The sequence below is a fragment of the Bos indicus x Bos taurus genome, chromosome 17 (assembly GCF_003369695.1).
Source record: "Bos indicus x Bos taurus breed Angus x Brahman F1 hybrid chromosome 17, Bos_hybrid_MaternalHap_v2.0, whole genome shotgun sequence".
NCBI classification, from domain to species: Eukaryota; Metazoa; Chordata; class Mammalia; order Artiodactyla; family Bovidae; genus Bos; species Bos indicus x Bos taurus.
The window spans coordinates 10056392-10075602 of NC_040092.1; the positions used below are offsets into that span (position 1 = coordinate 10056392).

Below are 19211 nucleotides of genomic sequence, written 5' to 3' on the forward strand. Positions count from 1 at the left end.
ACCAAGACCAGGCCTGTTACAAACACTGTTCTTCGGGAGGCCTGACCCGGACCTGAAACACTGTCAACAGTAGCACAGACTGTCACTGTACAAACAGGGAGAATATTAACACTAATTTCTGAGGGAAAAACAACCAAAGAATGCAACTCTCAGGTCATGACTAAATTATTTATTTAAGCCATCTCTTCCTGCTATAAGCAAAGGGATGGAAGATCAGTGAAATGGTCCTCAAGTGTAATGGTCATCACTGGATACAAGGTGGTGAGCTTAAGGTCCCGTATACTTTTCTGGTCCATGCGTGCAGAGTAATGGTCCAAACCAGTGCTCTGGTCCCCACTGGGTGGTGGTCCAGGTTCTCTTTATTCGTCTTCATAGCCGGTTGGAAGCGGGTTCACATGAGGGTTATGGAATAGGGTATGGTTACCATCTCCCCAGGGAAAGGGCTGTGGAGTGAAGACGGCAATTAGGCAGTTCCAGAAAACAGTCAGCACTGCCACGAACTGCTTAAAACAGAGCAAGTAGCAGGTAACACATAAAATGGAAATTCATCCTTTACATAACTGCCATGTTTCAGTGCTCCCGTAAGAGAGCTCTTATAAACTCCAGGGGAGCCTGTAAAGAGGACAGTAGGAAAGGCAAGCTCAAGTCCATTACTCATAAGCCTCTCCCTTGTAACTAAACCTCAGTGCTGTGTTTCTGGAAGTGCAGTCCTCCCATCACCTACATCAGAATGCTAGAGGCGGGTACAGGGGAGGAGATGCTGACTTCAATGCAGATTTCTGGACCTGAAACAAATCTCTGGATTGGAAACTGCAACATACCCTCAACTATTCTGCATGGTACTTTTGAAAAACATTGCTCCAGGGCAGTGATTTCCAACCCAGGATGATTCTGCCCTTGTGGAGACACAGGCCAGCATCTGGAGACATCTTGAAGAGGAGGTACCACTACCACTTAGTGGTTAGAAGTCAAGGATGCTGCTAATATCCTGTAACTCACAGGACTGCCCTTTGCCCCAACAAGAATTATCCAGCCCCAGATGTCAATGGTACCGAGGTTAAGACATTTCGCTGTATGTATGCCTTCTAATTCTACCGTACAAGGGTGGCAGTGGCGCTGAGACTCATCAATTCTTTCGGAATTTAAGAATCCAGCTTAATTTTCCACTTGGGCTAAGTGATAGTAGTTAAATATCTACATCAAGAGTCAAAAAATGACACAGTCGGGGTGGTAACTAGCACAGGGGTGAAGATTAGAAGCTGTCAATCTCTTCGTTATGCAGCTAGTAGCTGTCAGATGCCCAGGTTTTAGAGAGGTGAACCGCCTTCCGACTCTCCCAGCTTAAGGTAATTTCACAAACCTCCAAGTTTTGTACAACCGACAACTGTTAACAGCATCAGAAGTTAAACGATGGGATGACTCAGAAAAAACCGAAGGGCACTTGTTGTATGACCTTGAAAAAGAAAACTCAGGCCTGGCCGGAGAAAATAAAAATGTGTTTGGGAGGATTAAATGAGAAACTGTGCACGCCCGGCACCCACCGTTTTAGAGAATTAAGAACTTGGACTAGGGCATTTGGGGAAAGGCGAAGAGACTGCAAGGGGGTACCTTGGACCTGATGCGGAGATGGGGATAGGCCACGAACTCGGGTTTCTCCTCTCCGTGGTGCGACTTCAGGAAGACATTCAGCATGCTCACTCCCACCCCAGGGAGCGCCACGAAGTAGGTGAGGGCCTTCCACATGCGAGCTGCAGAGGGGGCACGACCGCTCAAGCCGGGCGAGGAGCCGCCCGCGTCTCACCTCCCTCCCCCAAGTCCTCAAACCAAGGTCAAAACCCCGCCGCTCTTCTCTTCAGCAGACCAGAGGCCCGCCCCGCGACCCCGGTCCCAGTACCTGAGCCCTCCTCGCCATGGGCGCCACTGGACATACACCGACTCAGCTGCAGCCGGGAACGACCCAGCAACCCAAAAACCCGAGATCCAGCTGCCGCCGCCATCTTCGACCTGAGTCCCCCGCCGCGCCGGAAGCGGAAATAGAATGTTGCCTGTGGAGGGTGGGACCACAACCTCAAAAGGAAGTTCCTATTGGGCGGTACCTTTTCCGCGGAGGCTGCGCATTGTAGTGTGAAAGCTCGGAGCCGCGGAAGCCAGAGGGAGCATGCGCTCAGCAAGCCTGTGTGCATGCTGCTGCTGCTGCTGCTGCTGCTGCTGCTGCTGCTGCTGCTGCTGCTGCTGCTGCTGCTGCTGCGTCGCTTCAGTCGTGTCTGCTGCTGCTGCTGCTAAGTCGCTTCAGTCGTGTCCGAAACGTCTGGCAGCCCACCAGGTTCCCCTGTCCCTGGGATTCTCCAGGCAAGAACACTGGAGTGGGGTGCCATTGCCTTCTCCTCCTGTGTGCATACCTTGTTCCTAAGGTCAGCACCGCGGTGAAGTTAAGCGCGTAAAAAAAAAGGTTTGTGGAAGGACATCCTGGCATCCAGGGTCGCTCCCTTCGTTGGAGTCCGTGCGCATCAACAGGTTCCGAGCACAAATCTCCTATCTAAAATGCTTTTTCCCTCCTCATCCTCTGTCTCTGCGTTATTTTTTTTTTCAAGACACCAAGACATAATAATTGTCATCATTATTATTTTGTAGGCATCACACAGCTTATAATCTGTCAGGGGAAACAAAAGATTTTGCCACTGCAGCATCCTCAAACTCTGGGATCGTGCCTGGCAAGTAACAGGTGCTTAACACAAATATGTTGAATAAATGAATAGCAACGGGAAACAATTGACATCTCTTACACTTTATCTCCGGAGAAGGCAATGGCACCCCACTCCAGTACTCTTGCCTGGAAAATCCCATGGACGGAGGAGTCTGGTAGGCTGCAGTCCATGGGGTCACTAAGAGTCGGACACGATTGAGCGACTTCACTTTCACTTTTCATTTTCATGCATTGGAGAAGGAAATGGCAACCCACTCCAGTGTTCTTGCCTGGAGAATCCCAGGGACGGGGGAGCCTGGTGGGCTGTCTATGGGGTCGCACAGAGTCACACACGACTGAAGTGACTTAGCCACAGCCACATACTTTATCTCTGCAATTCTTTCCTACCCTTCTTTCTTCTTCTTCTACTCATCTAAAAACAGTTTTTAAAATAAAAGTTAAAAAATAGATGCGTAAGAGAGACTTCCTTGGTGGTCCAGTGGTTAAGACTCCACCCTCCCAATACAGGGGGCTCAGGTTCCATCCCTCCTCAGGGAGCTAGATCTAGCATGTGGCAACTAAGACCCAGCGAAGCCAAATAAAAATAAATAAACAAAATCTTAAAAATAGATACATAAGGTAAAATAAAAGTAAACTTCTTGACCATAGGTTCCTTTAAAAATATGATGAAAGCTCTGAATCCTTTCCTCAAATGAAATATTAATACAGCTTCTCAGCACACACAGTTTAAGCACACAATGAGAGGGGAAGAAGGTAGAGTGCACCCAGAGACCCCCTAAGAGTCCTGTGCTCCAAATTAAGAACCCCTACTTAGAGGAATAAACAGAGAATCTGGTGTGGGTAGACTGGATTCATATTTTGTTCCCATCCCTCACAGCCTGTATGACCTTGAGCAAGTCAGATAAACGCATCCTGCAGTTTCATGAAAACAAAAACAGGGTCATATTACCAGAGCTTCTCAACCTGATCTTTCTTTCTCTGGGTAGCCTGGGTTTTTGCATGTTATGGTGAAATTAGAATTGTCAAATCTCTAGGCATCATCGAACAGAGTTAAAGGGTCTGTGAAGCCCTACAGCGTAGCCATGGAAAGGATCTGAGCTCAAGGATCAGGAAATCCTGGGTTCAAATCTGGTCTGCCCTCAGCTGTTCCTCTTCTCTAAAGTGGGAATGTAATATGCACTTAACTCATTTATCTGACAAACAGTAATTTAAGACACAGCTCCACCTGGAGAAGTTACTCACCCTCCATTCATAGTCATGATGGTTAATTTAGTAAATATTAACTACAGTGGCTACCGTGTGCCAGGTGTACACAGTAGTGTGCAAGAGCTGGAAGAGCTCTCATGCAATTTACAATTCAGTGCTAGAGACAGGATTAAGCAAAAAATACCCAATGCCCGGGATATGTTAAAAATTCAACAAATGTTTATTTTCCCATAGGACTTTAATACATCTTGCAGGGTGGTACTGCTAAGTAAGGATTGTAATATGTTTGGAACACAGTACCTTCTCAGGCATGATACCTATGATATTCTTGCCAAGTATGCTCAGCATTTGCAAAGCCTTGGGTGACTGAGTTTAGACAGTCCAGGAAACCAAAGTCATCAATACAACAAATAGCTAATATTTACTGAGCATTTACTTCATGCTCACATCTATGACAAGCACTTTGCATAAATTGTCTTCCCCACCTCAGAAAATGGTGACTTGGTTCCTCAAGTGAAACACTTTGGAATCATCTTTGATCACTCTCTTCTCTCTCTGTCTCTCATGTGGGATCCAATTCCCTGACCACTGAAATCGAATCCATGCCCCCTGCTGTGGAAGCACAGAGTCTTCACCACTGGACCCCCAGGGAAGTCCCCCCCGTACATTTTATTTTATTGTACTTTATTATTTTTTTTTATACACACAATTCTTACTCAGAATCTGACCATTTCTTACCACATACTGCTCCCAATCTGATCAAAGGTGTTAGCTCTCACCTGGACAATTGCAAAGCCTCCTGACTGGTCTCCTTGCTTCCTGGCCCTTTCACAGTCTATTCTTAGAGAACAGCTAGGGGAATCCTCTAACACTGGTCATCTTCCTCCTCTGCTCAAAATCCTCAGTGGTTCCCATCTCACTCAGTAAATGCCAAAGTCCCGAGAGTGGGCTGCCAGATCCCACACACCGTGTCCCCAGCCGCCCCACTGACACCATCTAGTCTACCTGCCCCCTTGCCCACTTCACGCCAGCAACACTGACCCTCCTGCCTTTCTGTGAACGTGCCAGGCATGCCTCTGACTCAGGACTTTTGCACACGCTCATCTCTCTGCCTGGAAGAGTTTCCCCCCAGGTAGCGGCATGAATTGTTTCCTTATTTCACTCAGGGGTTGTCTTAGAAGTCATCTCTTATCAGGAAGGCCTTCCCAGGCCACCCTGAAGTGACGTAGCTCCTCCCCACCCTGACACTCTATCCTCCTTACTGTGCCTTAGCTATCTTTGTGGCACTTCCCACCATCTGCTGTATTAAATATTTATTGGTTTATGGTCTGCCTGGGGCAGAGACTATGATTTGCTCACTGGTGTGACCACTTGGCCCATTATAGGACCTCGCTGAATGTACATTAATCCCAACCATGAACCTGTGGTGGTTTAGTTGCTCGGTCATGTCCACCTCTTTGCAACCCCATGGACTGTAGCCCCGCCAACCTCCCCTGTCCATAGGATTCTCCAGGCAAGAATACTGAAGTGAGTTGCAATTTCCTTCTCCAGGGGATCTTCCCCACCCAGGTATCGAACTCAGGTCTCTTGCGTTGCAGGCAGAGTCGTTACCGACTGAGCTATGAACCTGTGAACTAGATACTATTCTCCCCTTACTTTTCAGATAAGAAAACAGACTTGAAGTTGTGAGGATATTGCCCAAGATCCCCAAGCTTTAGGCAGTTGGTGGACCCAGGTAGTGTGGGACTCAAGTTCTTCTTTTTTAAAAAAAATTTAAAAAATTAATTTAATTTTGGCTGTGCTGGGTCTTTGCTGCTGTGAGAGTTCTCTAGTTTCGATGAGGGCTTTTCGCTGCAGTGGCTTCTCTTGTTGCAGAGCACAGGTTCTAGAGCATGCAGGCTCAGTAGCTGTGGTGTACAGGCTTGGTTGCTCTGCAGAACGTGGAATCTTCCCCAACTAGGAACAGAACCCATGCCCTCTGCATTGGCAGGCGGATTCTTAACCACTGGACCACCAGGAAAGTCCGTCAAGTCAGTTTTTTTAACCTCAAAGCCATGCAGACTTTGCTGTAGGTAGAACGACACCAACTTCGAGAGGTCACCCTGTCGAGCTCATGCTAGTCTGATGCTCTGAACAGGGATGAACAAGGAAAAAAAAAAAAGAGCTACATAATTTCTGATCTCAGTAGGTTTGGAAAGAAAAATATTTCAAATCATGGGTCCTCGAGAATGAATGGAACCATCAGATGTGTTTTCTAGGTGCTGAGCTGGAAGTTCCCACCTTGTGCTGCCTCTCACAGTGACCCCCAGGGCATCTGGCCTCTCTGTGAGGGAGTCTCCCCAAGGCCATGGCCAGCCAGGCCTGGATTTGACGTCATCTTCTCTGGCAGCTGGTGATGTTTACACTCATGCTGAAGCCACTACGGTCTCTGGCGCTCTATTTCCTTGAAATAGAGAGCTGGCAGGCAGGCACCTCAATCCTGGAGCCAGCTGCTGGTGGGGTAATTGGAGGAAGGCTGGGGGAGGCTGCCTAGCCAAGGACAGGGCTTGCTTAGGGGAAAGCTTATCTGGGGCATCCTGCCTGCTACTTCTCTTGTGGTTTCTCCCAGCTAAGAGTTCCTCCAGTTCCTGGACCAATAAATATTCGTCTGCCAAGAGATAACTGCTGTGTCTTAATTAAGTGTTCACTTATTGTTCATTATTATTTTTGCTATGATCATGGTTAAGGGTATAGGTTCTATGGAATCAGAGCAGAGGGGCCTGGACTATGCAGAAGGCATGAAGTATTTTTCCAAGTATGTTGCAGGGGAGGTTGGGGTGCAGTGACCACCACTTCCATCATCTGAATAACTTGTCTGAGCTGCTCAGCATCATTAATTCATTTAATGTGGAATCTCAACTACGTCCTTGGACTGGGGCGACAGCAGTGACCTTATGGAACACACAGACTAGAGGGAGAGACTGACAAATAAGCAGTTACTACTGTCAGTGTGATAGGTTTCTTCAATGGAAGGCTGTCCAGCATGAACCTTGGTACAAGTTCAAGTCTCAGATCAGCTACTTAGCTATGAAATCATGGGAGGTGAATTCATCTGCCTAAGTTTGACAACCCTTGAAGTGACTGACCCAGGATTCAAATCCAAGAAGTCTGGCCTCACCTCTCTTTGTGCCTCAATTTCCTCATCTGTAAAATGGGGATAATAATAGTAGCAACCCCATAGGAGTCCTGCAGGCTATGCTGAGTTAGGATTTTATCCAAAAGGTACTGAAGAGACTTTGGGTTTTGGGGGCCACACAGCCTGTGGGATTTTAGTTCCCTGACCAGGGATTAAACTCTCAACCTCAGCACAGAATCCTAACCACTGGACCACTAGTAAATTCCCTGAGAAGACTTGCTTTTGAGCAAGGAGAGAGATACTCAACTTTGCACCTGAGGCTTTGCACAGGCTGGCCGCTCCTGGCTAGAAATGCCCTTCCTGACTTGTTGTCCATCTTTGTCTGCATACTCCCCTCAGCCTTCACCTCCTACAGGAAGCCTTTCCTGGTTACACCAAGCCTTGGGCCTCTGGTCCCCTAGCAAGGTTTAAGCTCACTGAACTGTATTTGAGAACTATTCCATCTCATTTCCACTCTGAGCTCCAGATCGCCCCTCCCCCCACCCTTTTCTAAGATTCCCCTGAAATGCTACACAGAACAGTCATAACAAAATGGTCAAGAACTCAGTTTCTCAGTCAAAGCTGGATTAAAATCCTGGCTTTGCTGCTTTTGTTGGACAAACCCCTTCATCTTTCTGGGACTCAGTTCCCTCATCTGCAGAACAGGGAGAATCATAGTATATGTTCACCTAATAGGATGGCTGGGAGGACTGAAAGTGATGGTGTGTGTACAAGCACTTAGCATCTTGTTTAACAAATAGCAACTTGTGTTATATTATTATTAATCATCTACTATTACATTGGGATTGCCTCATAGCCCCAGTAAAGAAACTGCCTGCCATGCAGGAGACTGGGTTCAGTTCCTGCGTTGGGAAGATCCCCTGGAGAAGGGAATGGCAACCCACTCCAGTATTCTTGCCTGGAGAATCCCATGGACAGAGGAGCCTGGCGGGCTACAGTCCATGGGGTCACAAGAGTCGGACACAACTTAGCAACTAAACCACCACCACTGTTACATTAAGTTAAAAACAGAACCAGTGTCTGGTCTGTGAAATATATCTTAATAAAGCTGTTAAACACAACAAAGCAGGCTACAGAGTATGGTGAAATGTGTGTTTCCATTTTTGTAAAATGCATGGGAAAAATGCTATAAGAGTTATGTTGTTGTTCAGTCGCTCAGTCCTGTCTGACTTCGTTATCCCATGGACTGCAGCACGCCAGGCTTCCCTGTCTTCACCATCTCCTGGAGCTTGTTCAAACTCAAGTCCATTGAGTCGGTTATGCCATCTGATCCTCTGTCGTCCCCTTCTCCTCCTGCCTTCAATCTTTCCCAGCATCAGGGTCTTTTTTAATGAGTCAGTTCTTCGCATCAGATGACCAAAGTATCAGAGCTTCAGCTTCAGCAGCAGTTCTTCCAATGGATATTCAGCGGTTGATAAGGATTATACTTACATGGTAAGAGAGGTATGTCTGTGTTTTAATTTTCTTTTAAAAAATTCTGCAATGAATATTTATTACTTGTGCTATGAAAACAAAGACTTTCACCAAAAAGCGACCATGAAGTTGCTCTCAGCACTTCTGTTGTTGGTATTCGTCCCATTAGACTGTAAGCCCCATGAGGGCAGGGATCCCTTCTGCCTGGCGCCGGAAAGGCGCGGAGTAATGGACGGAAAGGTGACCGGATAGATGGGGGCGGCTCTGGTACCCTCACCTGCAGTACCGCACTCTCCCTGTGGGTGGCAGGCTCCGCATGTGCGGGCGCCGCCCACGAGTCTGGCCAGAGAGGAGTCGCGCCTGAGACCTTCAACGTGGCTATCTGATCTCAGGGTCCTTGTAGGAGGGAGAGAGGCGGAATCTGCGAGAGGAATAGAGAGAGCCCAGATTCGGGGACTCCTTCTTAAGGCCTCGCCTCTGAGACGTCTCCAGCATCTTCCCCTGATTGAAACAAGGAAACGAAAACTTTACTTTGTAGAGAATGTCCCCTTACACCACCTCACCCCACAAGGAGAGGCAGAGAGGAGAAACTGAAAGGTCCCCGGACCTGGAAGAGAAAGAAAGTGGTCCTCCCTGAAGATCGTCATCCTCACAACTCATAACTCACGGCCTGCTGCGCCTAGCAGTGGACTAATTGCCCCCACCCAGTAGCTCTTTGATCTTAGAAGAGAGGTGTGCTAGTCTCCCATTTTGCAGACAAGGGTCATTGCGCCTTAGAGAGGTAGTGCTTGCTTAGAGAAGCGGATCGCTGCTGAGTCGGATTCCAGCCCCATTTCTTATCTCTGCCTCCCTACCTCCCTCCACTCCCCCCATCCTGTGTCAAACTGAGACATCCTTGGAGAGGGTGTATTCCAAACTAAATTACATTAAAAAAAATACTAATAGCATTTGTTTAACCTACCCTTCCTATGGTACTGGCACTCATCATATATTATCTCATTTAATCCTTCCAACAACCCTTTGAAGTAAGAATTATTATTATCCCCATTTTACCTATGAGGAAATTGAGCCTCAGAGAAGCAAATACTGACAAATCTAGAGAGCAAGTGGGACAGAGCCATGATTCAAAGGTATGGCTGTCTGACCCCAAAGTCTTTGCGTTTTAGCAGTACATGTTTTTCCTTCGTAATTAAGTATAAGGGGCTTCCCTGGTGACCCAGTCCTAAAGAGTCCACCTGCCAATGCAGGAGACACGAATTTGATCCCTGGTCTGGGAAGATCCCACATGCCTCGGAACAATTAAGCCTGTGCACCACCACTGCTGAGGCTGCGCTCTAGAGCCTGGGAGCTCTAACTTTTGAAGCCCCAACACCCTAGAGCCTGTGCTCCACAAAAGAGAAGCCACTGCAATGAGAAGCCTGTACACAACAACTAAAGAGTAGCCCCTACTCACCCCCGCTAGAAAAAAGCCGGAGCAGCAAAGAAGACCCAGCACACCCTAAATAAATATATTAATTAAATTATTTTTAAACTATATTAAGTATTCAAGTATTGAATACATACATCTATACAGTACAAATTACAAAATAGTTGTAATAATAATGATTTAAAAGCCTCCCCCATTCCTGTTCTCCACCTACCCAGTTTCACTACAAAGAAGGTCATCATACTAGAGATTTCTGATGATCCTTCTAGAGATATTTGATACGTAGACAAACACCTATATTACTGCCTCTCACATACTCATCAATGACTTCCTAAAATTTAAGAAGGACTGAGTCTTCTTCTTCTAGAACAGGATATAATTTCTCTTCACTGACTCCTTGGATTGGCATGCAGGGCCTCCCAAGGGCACCTCCACCGCACTCTATGCGTCACCCACACAGGTCTCCAAGCTCCGCATCACGTTGCCATCTCCCCAGCCTCCTAGTCTCTAGCCTCCCTCCAACAGCTCCATTTATTGGGATCTTTTTCTCTTTGAGTCTCCCCAGCCAGAATCTACCCGCCTCCCGGACCCCAGAGGCCCCGCCAGCCTCTCTTAGCATATTTCATTGTACAGTGATGGTGTATCCCACAGGACCTTGGAGGTCAGAGTGAGGCACTGGGTTTTATCCTAATCGAACAGGAAGCCGTTGAAGGGTTGCAGAGAGGAGAGGTCTAGTCAGATTGGCCCTTTAGAAGGGTCATCCCAGCTGCTCTGTGGGGAACAGATTGGAGGCGGTGAACCTGTAAGGGGACAGAGCAGCCCTCATGCTAATGCAATAGTCCAGTGGAGAGACAACAGTGGCTGTGACAAAACAGGGATGGAGAACATTCGACAGACATTTCCTCTTGCTGGTTGATTGGTTGTGAAAATGAAAGAGGAGACCATGAGAAAGATGGTACAAGGGACCCCTAAAATGAATAATCCAGTAATGGGTGTTTGTCTCCGTCCCTGCCTTTCTTACTGGATTACTCATTTTAGGGGTCCCTCGTCATTGGGTAGCTGGCCTTATAATGGCACCACCATCCATCCACTCCCCAAGCTAGCAAACTAGGAGTCCATCTGTCTTCCAAAGGACCATCACTGCTTCTGGCCACCATATTCACTAAGGACACCTCAGTCATCATCTGAGCTAACCTTCTTTCTGTTTATGAAATATGGCAAGTCCCTCCCAACCTCAGGGCCTTGGCCCATGTTGTTCCCTCTGCCAGGAATTCTCTTCCCACTCCTTGTCTTGATAACTTTTAAGCATCTGGGGAGCTTCATAAGAGGAGGGACCTTGTCCACTTCGCTTACTCCTGTATCCCAGCACCGAACCCAGTGCCTGACATAAACCAGGTGCTTGCTTAATCAATATATATTTTTTAATGAAATGATTCTGCTTGTTACATTTTGATACAAAATTTGGACTCTACCATGCAAAATGGGTCAGGAAGATCTCCTGGAAAAAGGAATGGCAACCCACTCCAGTATTCTTGTCTGGAGAATTGCATGGGCAGACCACATGATGGTAAAAAGTCAGACACGACTGAACAACTAACACTTTCCCTTTCATGCAATATAACACCTTGTCTTTGTTTTTATCTAAGGATTTGGTACACCCCATAGTTATAGCCTAAACTGCACCCAGACAGTCAGCCTCTGTTTGCATTTCCCATGCCAGGCTGCCCAGTAATAAATACTGCTGCTGCTGCTGCTGCTAAGTCACTTCAGTCGTGTCTGACTCTGTGCAACCCCATGGATGGCAGCCCACCAGGCTCCCCCGTCCCCGGGATTCTCCAGGCAAGAATACTGGAGTGGGTTGCCATTTCCTCCTCCAATGTATGAACGTGAAAAGTGAAAGTGAAGTCACTCAGTCGTGTCCGACTCTTTGAGACCCCATGGACTAAAGCCCACCAGGCTCCTCCATCCATGGGATTTTCCAGGCAAGAGTACTGGAGTGGGGTGCCATTGCCTTCTCTGAGTAATAAATACTAACTGTTCTAAAATGTTTTTTTTTTTTTTTTACATTTAAGAGTTTTATTATTATTTTGCTGTTGTCTTATTCTGGTGACAAAAGAAAATATGTCAATTGTATAAACTGCAGGTAGAAATAAATTAGAAGGTACGAGTTCCCCGTGGGCCCTCCCTTTTAGAGCCACTGCTGATTTATTTTTTATCTTTTGGCCATGCTGAGTGGCATGTGGGATCTTAGTCTGCTCAGCCAGGGCTCTAACCCATGTCCCCCACGGTAATCGTGGAGTCTTAGCCACTGGACTGCCTGGGGAAGTCCCACCACTGCTGATTTAAATGGCACCTATATCTTGTTTCCATTCGTAGACTTTTCAGGGGAGGAAGAGGAGACTCACCGGCCTGCCTGTGAGCCTGATCTTGGAGGATCCCTTTCTCTTCTTAATTTCTAGCCCCCACCACACCCTGTAGTTGTTCATGCACATAGCATTGATCTTAACATTATACATCTTCTGTGTTAAAGTTGGCACACATTGGCACCAGTGACTCTGGTGAAGAGGAAGTCTGTTTAAATCTCATCTGAAATGGATTGAAGCCATTCTCAGGCTTCAATCAGGCTCCAGGTCTCCATTCAAATTTGTAAACATTGCATGAACAATTCCTGGGTCAAGTTGAACCCAGATTCAAATCTTGCCTCCAGCACTTCCTGTGTGCCCTTGGACAAGTCTTTTGCTTTCTCTGAGCCTCTTTTCTTCAGCTGGAAGATGACAACAGTAATGGTAGGATCACATTTCAGCTGTATTGGCTTTCTTTCCTTTTTTTTCTTTAATATTTAGGTATTGATTTGACTTTCCCAGGTCTTAGCTGTGGCACACAGGGTCTTTGATCTCTATTGAGGCATGCAGGAACTTTATTTGCAGCATGTGGGATCTAATTCCCTGATCATGGCTCGAACCGGGGCCCCCTGCGTTAGGAGGTCAGAGTCTTAGCTCCCGGATCACCAGGCAAGTCCCTGTATTGGCTTTCTTGTTCCTTGCACAAGCCAAATTCATCCCCACCTCTAGGCCTTCGCAAATGCTCTGCCCCCTGCCTGAAACCTTCTTCCCCCAACTTGTCATGTGGTTATGTCTCCCTTTATTCAAGGGGGAACCTTTTTGGAGAGAGCTTCCCTGGTTCCTCTCTCTAAAAGAGCACCTCTGTCTTTATAGCAAGTCTCATTTAAAAAAAAAAAATAGCTTTTGCTTCTTATTAATTACTCAGCATTTTCTGAGGTCCTGTTGTGTGCCAGGCATTTTTCTAAGCATTTCATAGGAAAATTCATTCCATTCTCAACATAACTCTTTGGAGACAGGTGGTACCATTGGTAGACTGCTTGGCTGGAGGAGGAAAGTCGAGTCACACAGCTCGAGGACAGGTCATTAGAAAATGGCTGGGGACTCTGTGGCCCCAATGCAGGGGCCCAGCTTCCACCCCTGGTCAGGGAATGAGATCTCGCATGCTGCACCTAAGAGTCTGAATGATGAAACTAGGGACCTTGCAGGCCACAACCAAGACCCAGAGTAGCCAAATAAATCAATAAATAATTTTTTTTTAATGGATGGCAGGGGATTTGAGTCCAGGCTGACCAGGGCCAGAGTCCTACTTACCATTCACCTAATCTGAGTCATCAGTGGTGTCTAGGAGGGTTATTCAGAGCGGGAAGAGATCCAGTGCTTCTTCTGTGATAGGGTGGTTCTAAGCAGGTGTGCTCCAGGTCCCATTACAAAGGAATTCTGCTCCACCATTTATTACTGGGCACTAAGGACTCTAGATGGAAGGACTTAGTTCAAACAAACAAAGGCTTAGCATTGACAATGGAGGTGAAAATAGCATCCTGATTACAGGATGATATGGCTTCCGCCCACTATTAGTAGGCTGATAAGAGGCCTCTAATGTCCTGGGAGACTGGCCAGTCCTGGTTCTTTTCCACGCCCATTCTCTTCACTTGAGGTGCGTGTGATGAAGGGGCGTCGCTGGTGGTCAGTGGCTAAGACTCCGCTGGTGCTTCCAGTGCAAGGGGTTCGAATTCAACCCCGGTCGAGGAGCACACATGCAGTCCCATGTGACAAAAAAAATGCGATGAAGCACATACTTACACCTGGAAGACAGTCACCTCCTCTGCGGAGTCACCCCTGATTCCTCAGGCTGAGTCAGATGCCTCTTCCACCTTCCCAGAGCCTCCTGGTCACATTCTTCTGCTAAGCTGCTGTCCCCTTCCCTCCTCTCTCCTCTCACTACCCTCTCCCCAACTGTGAATTCTCTAAAGCCAGAGACTGTCTTTTTCCTTGCTGTGTCTCTTTCCCCTTCCTCTCGGTCTGTTCACTCCTACTCACCCTTCAGGTCTCATCTCAAAAGGTCACCTCTTCCAAGAAGCCTGCCCTGGTGACCTCCACAATCCAGAGAGACAATTTTCTCTGTGTAAGCATTGCTTGCTTGTCAAGTCCCCTCACCGTCGATCCAGGAGTTCCCGCATCTTGGTGTCTATGTCACCCTGGGGAAACTTCGTCAGATGTAGATTCTCAACTCCAACCTCAGAGAGTCTGATTCCAGGGACTGGAGCAGGGCCTGAGGATCTGCCGTGGGGTTGTTCACACCCTGAGTCTGGTGCTGTCAGAGGAAGGATGCAGTAAACGGGGCTGCTTGAAGGCAGGGACCATCGTTATCTGTCATGAGCCACACATTAGTCAGCCTGTGTCTGACACGTGCATGATGGTTGAATGAATGCTTGAAGGAATGAATGGTGGCCAGCATTCCTATGTTCTCCAAACACGACTTGATTTTGGCCTTGAAAAAGCCCTATGGGGCTTCCATCCTCTCCTGGAATGGGCGTGGGAAAGTGCTGAAATTTTGGTGTCCCCAGTGCCAAATTGGAAACCGGTGCCCTACTTCTCGGCCATACTCCCTGAGCAAGTTAATGAGTCCCTCTAAGCCTCAGTTTCTTCATCTGCAAAGTAGAAACAATAATAATAAGAGTGTTTGCATCATTATTTACAGGGATGTGAAGAGATTAAATGAAGCAAGGGTGCTGGCCCAGAGTCAGTGTCTGAAGACTTCTGGATCCTGTTATTATTATCGCTGTTGTTTTTACTACAGCTATTAACATAAGAGCTAGCGGGGCTAGCTGTGACTGTTCAGTCTCTCAGTTATGTCCAACTCTTTGCGACCCCATGGGCTGAGCACACCAGGCTTCCCTGTCCCTTATTATCTCCTGGAGTTTGCTCAAATTCATGTCTATTGAGTAGGTAATGCCATCCAACCTCTGTCGTCCCCTTCTCCTGTCCTCAGTCTTTCCCAGCATCAGAGTCTTTTCCAATGAGGGGCTTGAGGGACTTTAGATCCTCAAATTCAGGGGCTCCCTACTCAGGGTTCTATGGATTACCCTCTCCATAGTGGGGGTTGGGAATTCCCTGGCAGTCCAGTGATCAAGATTCTGGATTCTCACTGAAAAATGTGCCAGTTCAATCCCTGGTCCTGCACGGGGTGGGTAGGGGAGAGTGAATATACATATAAGGTGTGGGGGGTCAGGAGGGTATTCTGTGAACATCTGGAAATGGAGTGCAAAATTTTCGATGCCTGCCCATTTCCTAAAAAGGACAATGTTAGCTTTTAACCATTTAAAGATGGGAAAGTGGGACTTCCTGGTGGTCCAGTGGTTAGGACTCCATGCTTTCACTGCCGAGCGATGGGTTTGATCCCTGTTGGGGGAACTTAGATCCCAAAGCTGCAAGCTGCCCCCCACCCCCACACACCAAAAAGAATAAAAAAATCAAGAACTGCATCATCCCCTCCCTCTTGTCTCCAATTTTAAAAAGTAATCTGTAAGTAGCATCTCTCATTCCATCTCATCAGATGAATAGTTGGTAAGTTTATTGAAAAATTCCATCAAAGCAGGAAATGATTAAAAAGAAAAAAAGGATATAGCCCTGAAATATTCCAATTTAAACACCTATGGCTGTATATTCATTCACCCATCTTTTGATGTAGGGCCAGAGCCTTTTCTTTGAGTTTGATCTGAGTTACCTGGTTGGCATTCCCCAACATCCTTCTTGCAGAAAACACTCCTCTGAGTTCTAGCTTGAGCTTCTTTAAGTCGATGTAGATCCTAAGGCCCTTGTCTAGATTTTTAGAATTGCATGGCCACCCAATAGTCTCTAGTTCTCCAGGCCACACTTAACTAACTCCCTTCAGGCCCCCCCGACCCCATCATCCCCCCATCCCCAGTCCCAGCCCCAGTGGTTTATGACAAAGTTTACTTTGTGCTTATATTATGTGGTCATGTGTGTCAAGCTGGGGCTTTGCTCCGTCTTTCTTTCTTTCTTTTTAAATTGACTGTATTTTCAGAGAGTTTTAGATTCATAGCAATATTATCAAGAGGTACAGAGATTTCTCATAGCCCTCCCCCCATCAACGATACATACATATTCAGCCTCCTCCGTTCTCAACATCCCCCACCAGAGTGGTACATTTGTTACAATGAATGGACCTGTATTAAAACATCATTATCACCCAGAGTCCACAGTTTACATTAGGGCTCACTCTGATGTGACGGTGTTGTACTGTCTATGAGTGTGGACACGTTTGTAATGACGCATGCCAACTAACTTTTAAAATGAATCTTTCCGAAGCATTCGACTGCATTTGGAGAAACATCAATTTTCTTTAAAAAAAAAATTTTATTTATTTATTTTTGGCTGTGCTGGGTCTTCGTTGCTGCGGGGGCTACTCTCTAGTTTTGTTGAGCAGGTTTCTCTTTGCGGTGATTTCTCTTATTGCTTCGCGTGGGGCTTTACTGTGGGTTGTGGCTCACAGACTTAGTTGCCCTGCACCATGTGGAATCTTCCTGGATCAGGAATCAAACCTGTGTCTCCTGCATTGGCAAGCAGATTCTTAACCACTGGACTACCAGGACAGTCCCAAGATCACTTTTCTTTTCCCATTCCTCTTTATCAGTCATATACAATTATGTGATTTAATAACAAGAGTAAATGACTAGAGAACCTACCCAGCTGACTTTTGGTAAGCCCAGCTGCATCCTTGTTAAGTCAGTGGGAGGAGTTAGAAGTTGGTTGTCCTAGAGACCAGTCCTCCAGCTGCTGTGGGCATCACATTGTTCTGGAGTTTACAGTAGGCAAGGTGAGTGATGGCTAATCCAGGAGCCAGCTCCAGTGAGTTGGGGGATTTTTGTTTTGGCTTCATCATGGCCTGTGGGATCTTAGTTCCCTGACCAGGGATTGAACTCAGGCCCCAGTAGTGAAAGCACTGAGTCCTGAACACTGGACACCTGGAAATTCCTCAGTAAGTTAGTTAATCCAGAGAGCCTCTACCATACAATCATGTATAACAAAAAGCTATCTCTCTGAGTAATTGGTGAAACCAGAACTAATCCTGTCCTTTCTGCTCATTTATATTTTCTAGTTATTTTTTGCAACTTTAAAACAGCTGATAAACAGATGATAGTTTTTTTTTTTTTTTTGAGTTAATGAGGAATATCGGGTCATAGGTGCCAAGTGCCAAATAAATTATACTAGACTTCAAAGTCTTTGAGGATTTCCCCTGGTAGTCCAGTGGTTGGGAGTCTACCTGTCAACATAAAGGACATGGGTTTGATCCCTGATCTGAGAAGATCCCACATACTGCAGAGCAACTAAGCCCGTGAGCTGCAACTACTGAGCTCTTGCCCCACAAGAGAAGCCACTGCAAGGAGAAGCCCGAGCACAGCAACAAAGACCCAAGAAAGCACAGCAACACAGCCAAAAATAAATTAAAAAACAAACCAAAACTCTTTGAATTGAGCCTAATGTAATAGGCTGGACATGACATAACCTGCCTAATGGGGATAATGACAGTGGAGTAACCTTGGTATGAAGCTCAGAGTGCAGTCCTCAAAGTGTGCTCCCAGGACCTGCAGCAGCAACATCACCTGGGAACTTGTGAGAAATGCAAGTTCTCAGGCTCCACCCCAGACCTGCTGCATCAGAAATTTAAAGGTGGGGCCCAGTCATCTGTGTTTGAACAAACCTTCCAGGGAGTTACAACATTCCCTGGAATTAACAGATGTTTCACATCCCAGGTTTACCACTTAGAGGCTGTGTGATCTCAGACGAGTACCTCTCTAAATCGGTTTTCTCTCTGGAAAATGGGAATAAAAACAAACCTAACCTCCAAGATAGTTAGTTGTGAAGAGGAAATGAGAAAATACACATAGTAAAATGCCGAACAAGGAAGCCTGGCAGGCTGCAGTCCATGGGGTTGCAGAGTCAGACAGGACTTAGCGATGGAACAAGAGTGCCGAACACACGGCAGCCACTCAGTAAACCTTACACAGAGCTAATGCTATTATTAGGGACTCATGAGTGGCTGCTAATCAGGGTGAAATACTTTTGGGAGAAAAGGGAAAAGATTTTAGGAGGTTGAGAAGTTTTTTGAGCACCACAAGATAGCAGGCATTTTGACCCCATTAAGTCGCTTGGCGCTCCTGATAAATGGGTTGAAGTAGGTAGGAGTCTACTCTCTGCCCACTTCACAGATGTGGAGGCTGAGGCTTGGTGAGGCTGAAGGACAGCTAAGAAATAGGAGAGCTGGGGCCTGACAACATTCAAGTACCTCACACGTCCCATCCCAACCCCTGCCCCAAACAGATGCAGGCAGATTGCCAGCTTCTGGTGCCAGGGGAGCCCTCCTCCTCCAAACCATCTGCCCTCCGGAGGAGGCTGACTGTTCTCCTCCCGGGCCCCCCTGCCTGATGCAGGAGGAGGCTTGGATTTCCTGCAAGGGTCACAGCAGGATTGTTTTCTTGGTGCTCTACAAGTCAAGCCTTTCAACTCATTTCTGCTGCACAGGGATTTCCTGGTTCTGTGCCCTGGACCATTCCTGCTGCTTCAGACACTCGCCCAGCTCCAGCCAACACCAGCATGATTCAGTTTTGGACCTCAGATCAGAATTAATAAAGGCATCACTTCATTAATTCATTAGACATTGCACCTGCTCTGTGTCATGCACTGAGAGTATAAAACAGATGCAGGCCCTGCTGCAAAGAACCTGAATATTCACACGAAGAGCACACAGAAGCAACAAATACCATCCAGCATGATCAGTGCAGAGATGAGAGTATAACCTTGCTCTGTGAGAGCCCAGAAGAGGTGACAGATCCAGCCTAAGAGTGGGAGGGGATCCAGGAAGGCTTCCCCGAGGAGGTGACCTCTGAACTGTTGGGTAGGACTTCACCTTAGTGTTTCATCAAT

General features: G+C 46.9%; 1 protein-coding gene across 1 annotated transcript; it reads right to left on the minus strand.

Annotated features, from left to right (window-relative positions):
- Positions 1–149: 149 nt before the first annotated feature.
- On the minus strand, positions 150–2034 carry LOC113907427 (cytochrome c oxidase subunit 6A1, mitochondrial). The gene is made up of 3 exons (XM_027566570.1): positions 1895–2034; positions 1609–1748; positions 150–443 (listed from the first exon to the last, which is right to left on the minus strand). Exons 1-3 carry the CDS (start codon positions 1995–1997, stop codon positions 360–362), a joined length of 327 nt encoding a protein of 108 aa, XP_027422371.1. The 5' UTR covers positions 1998–2034; the 3' UTR covers positions 150–359.
- Between the last annotated feature and the right edge of the window lie 17177 nt (positions 2035–19211).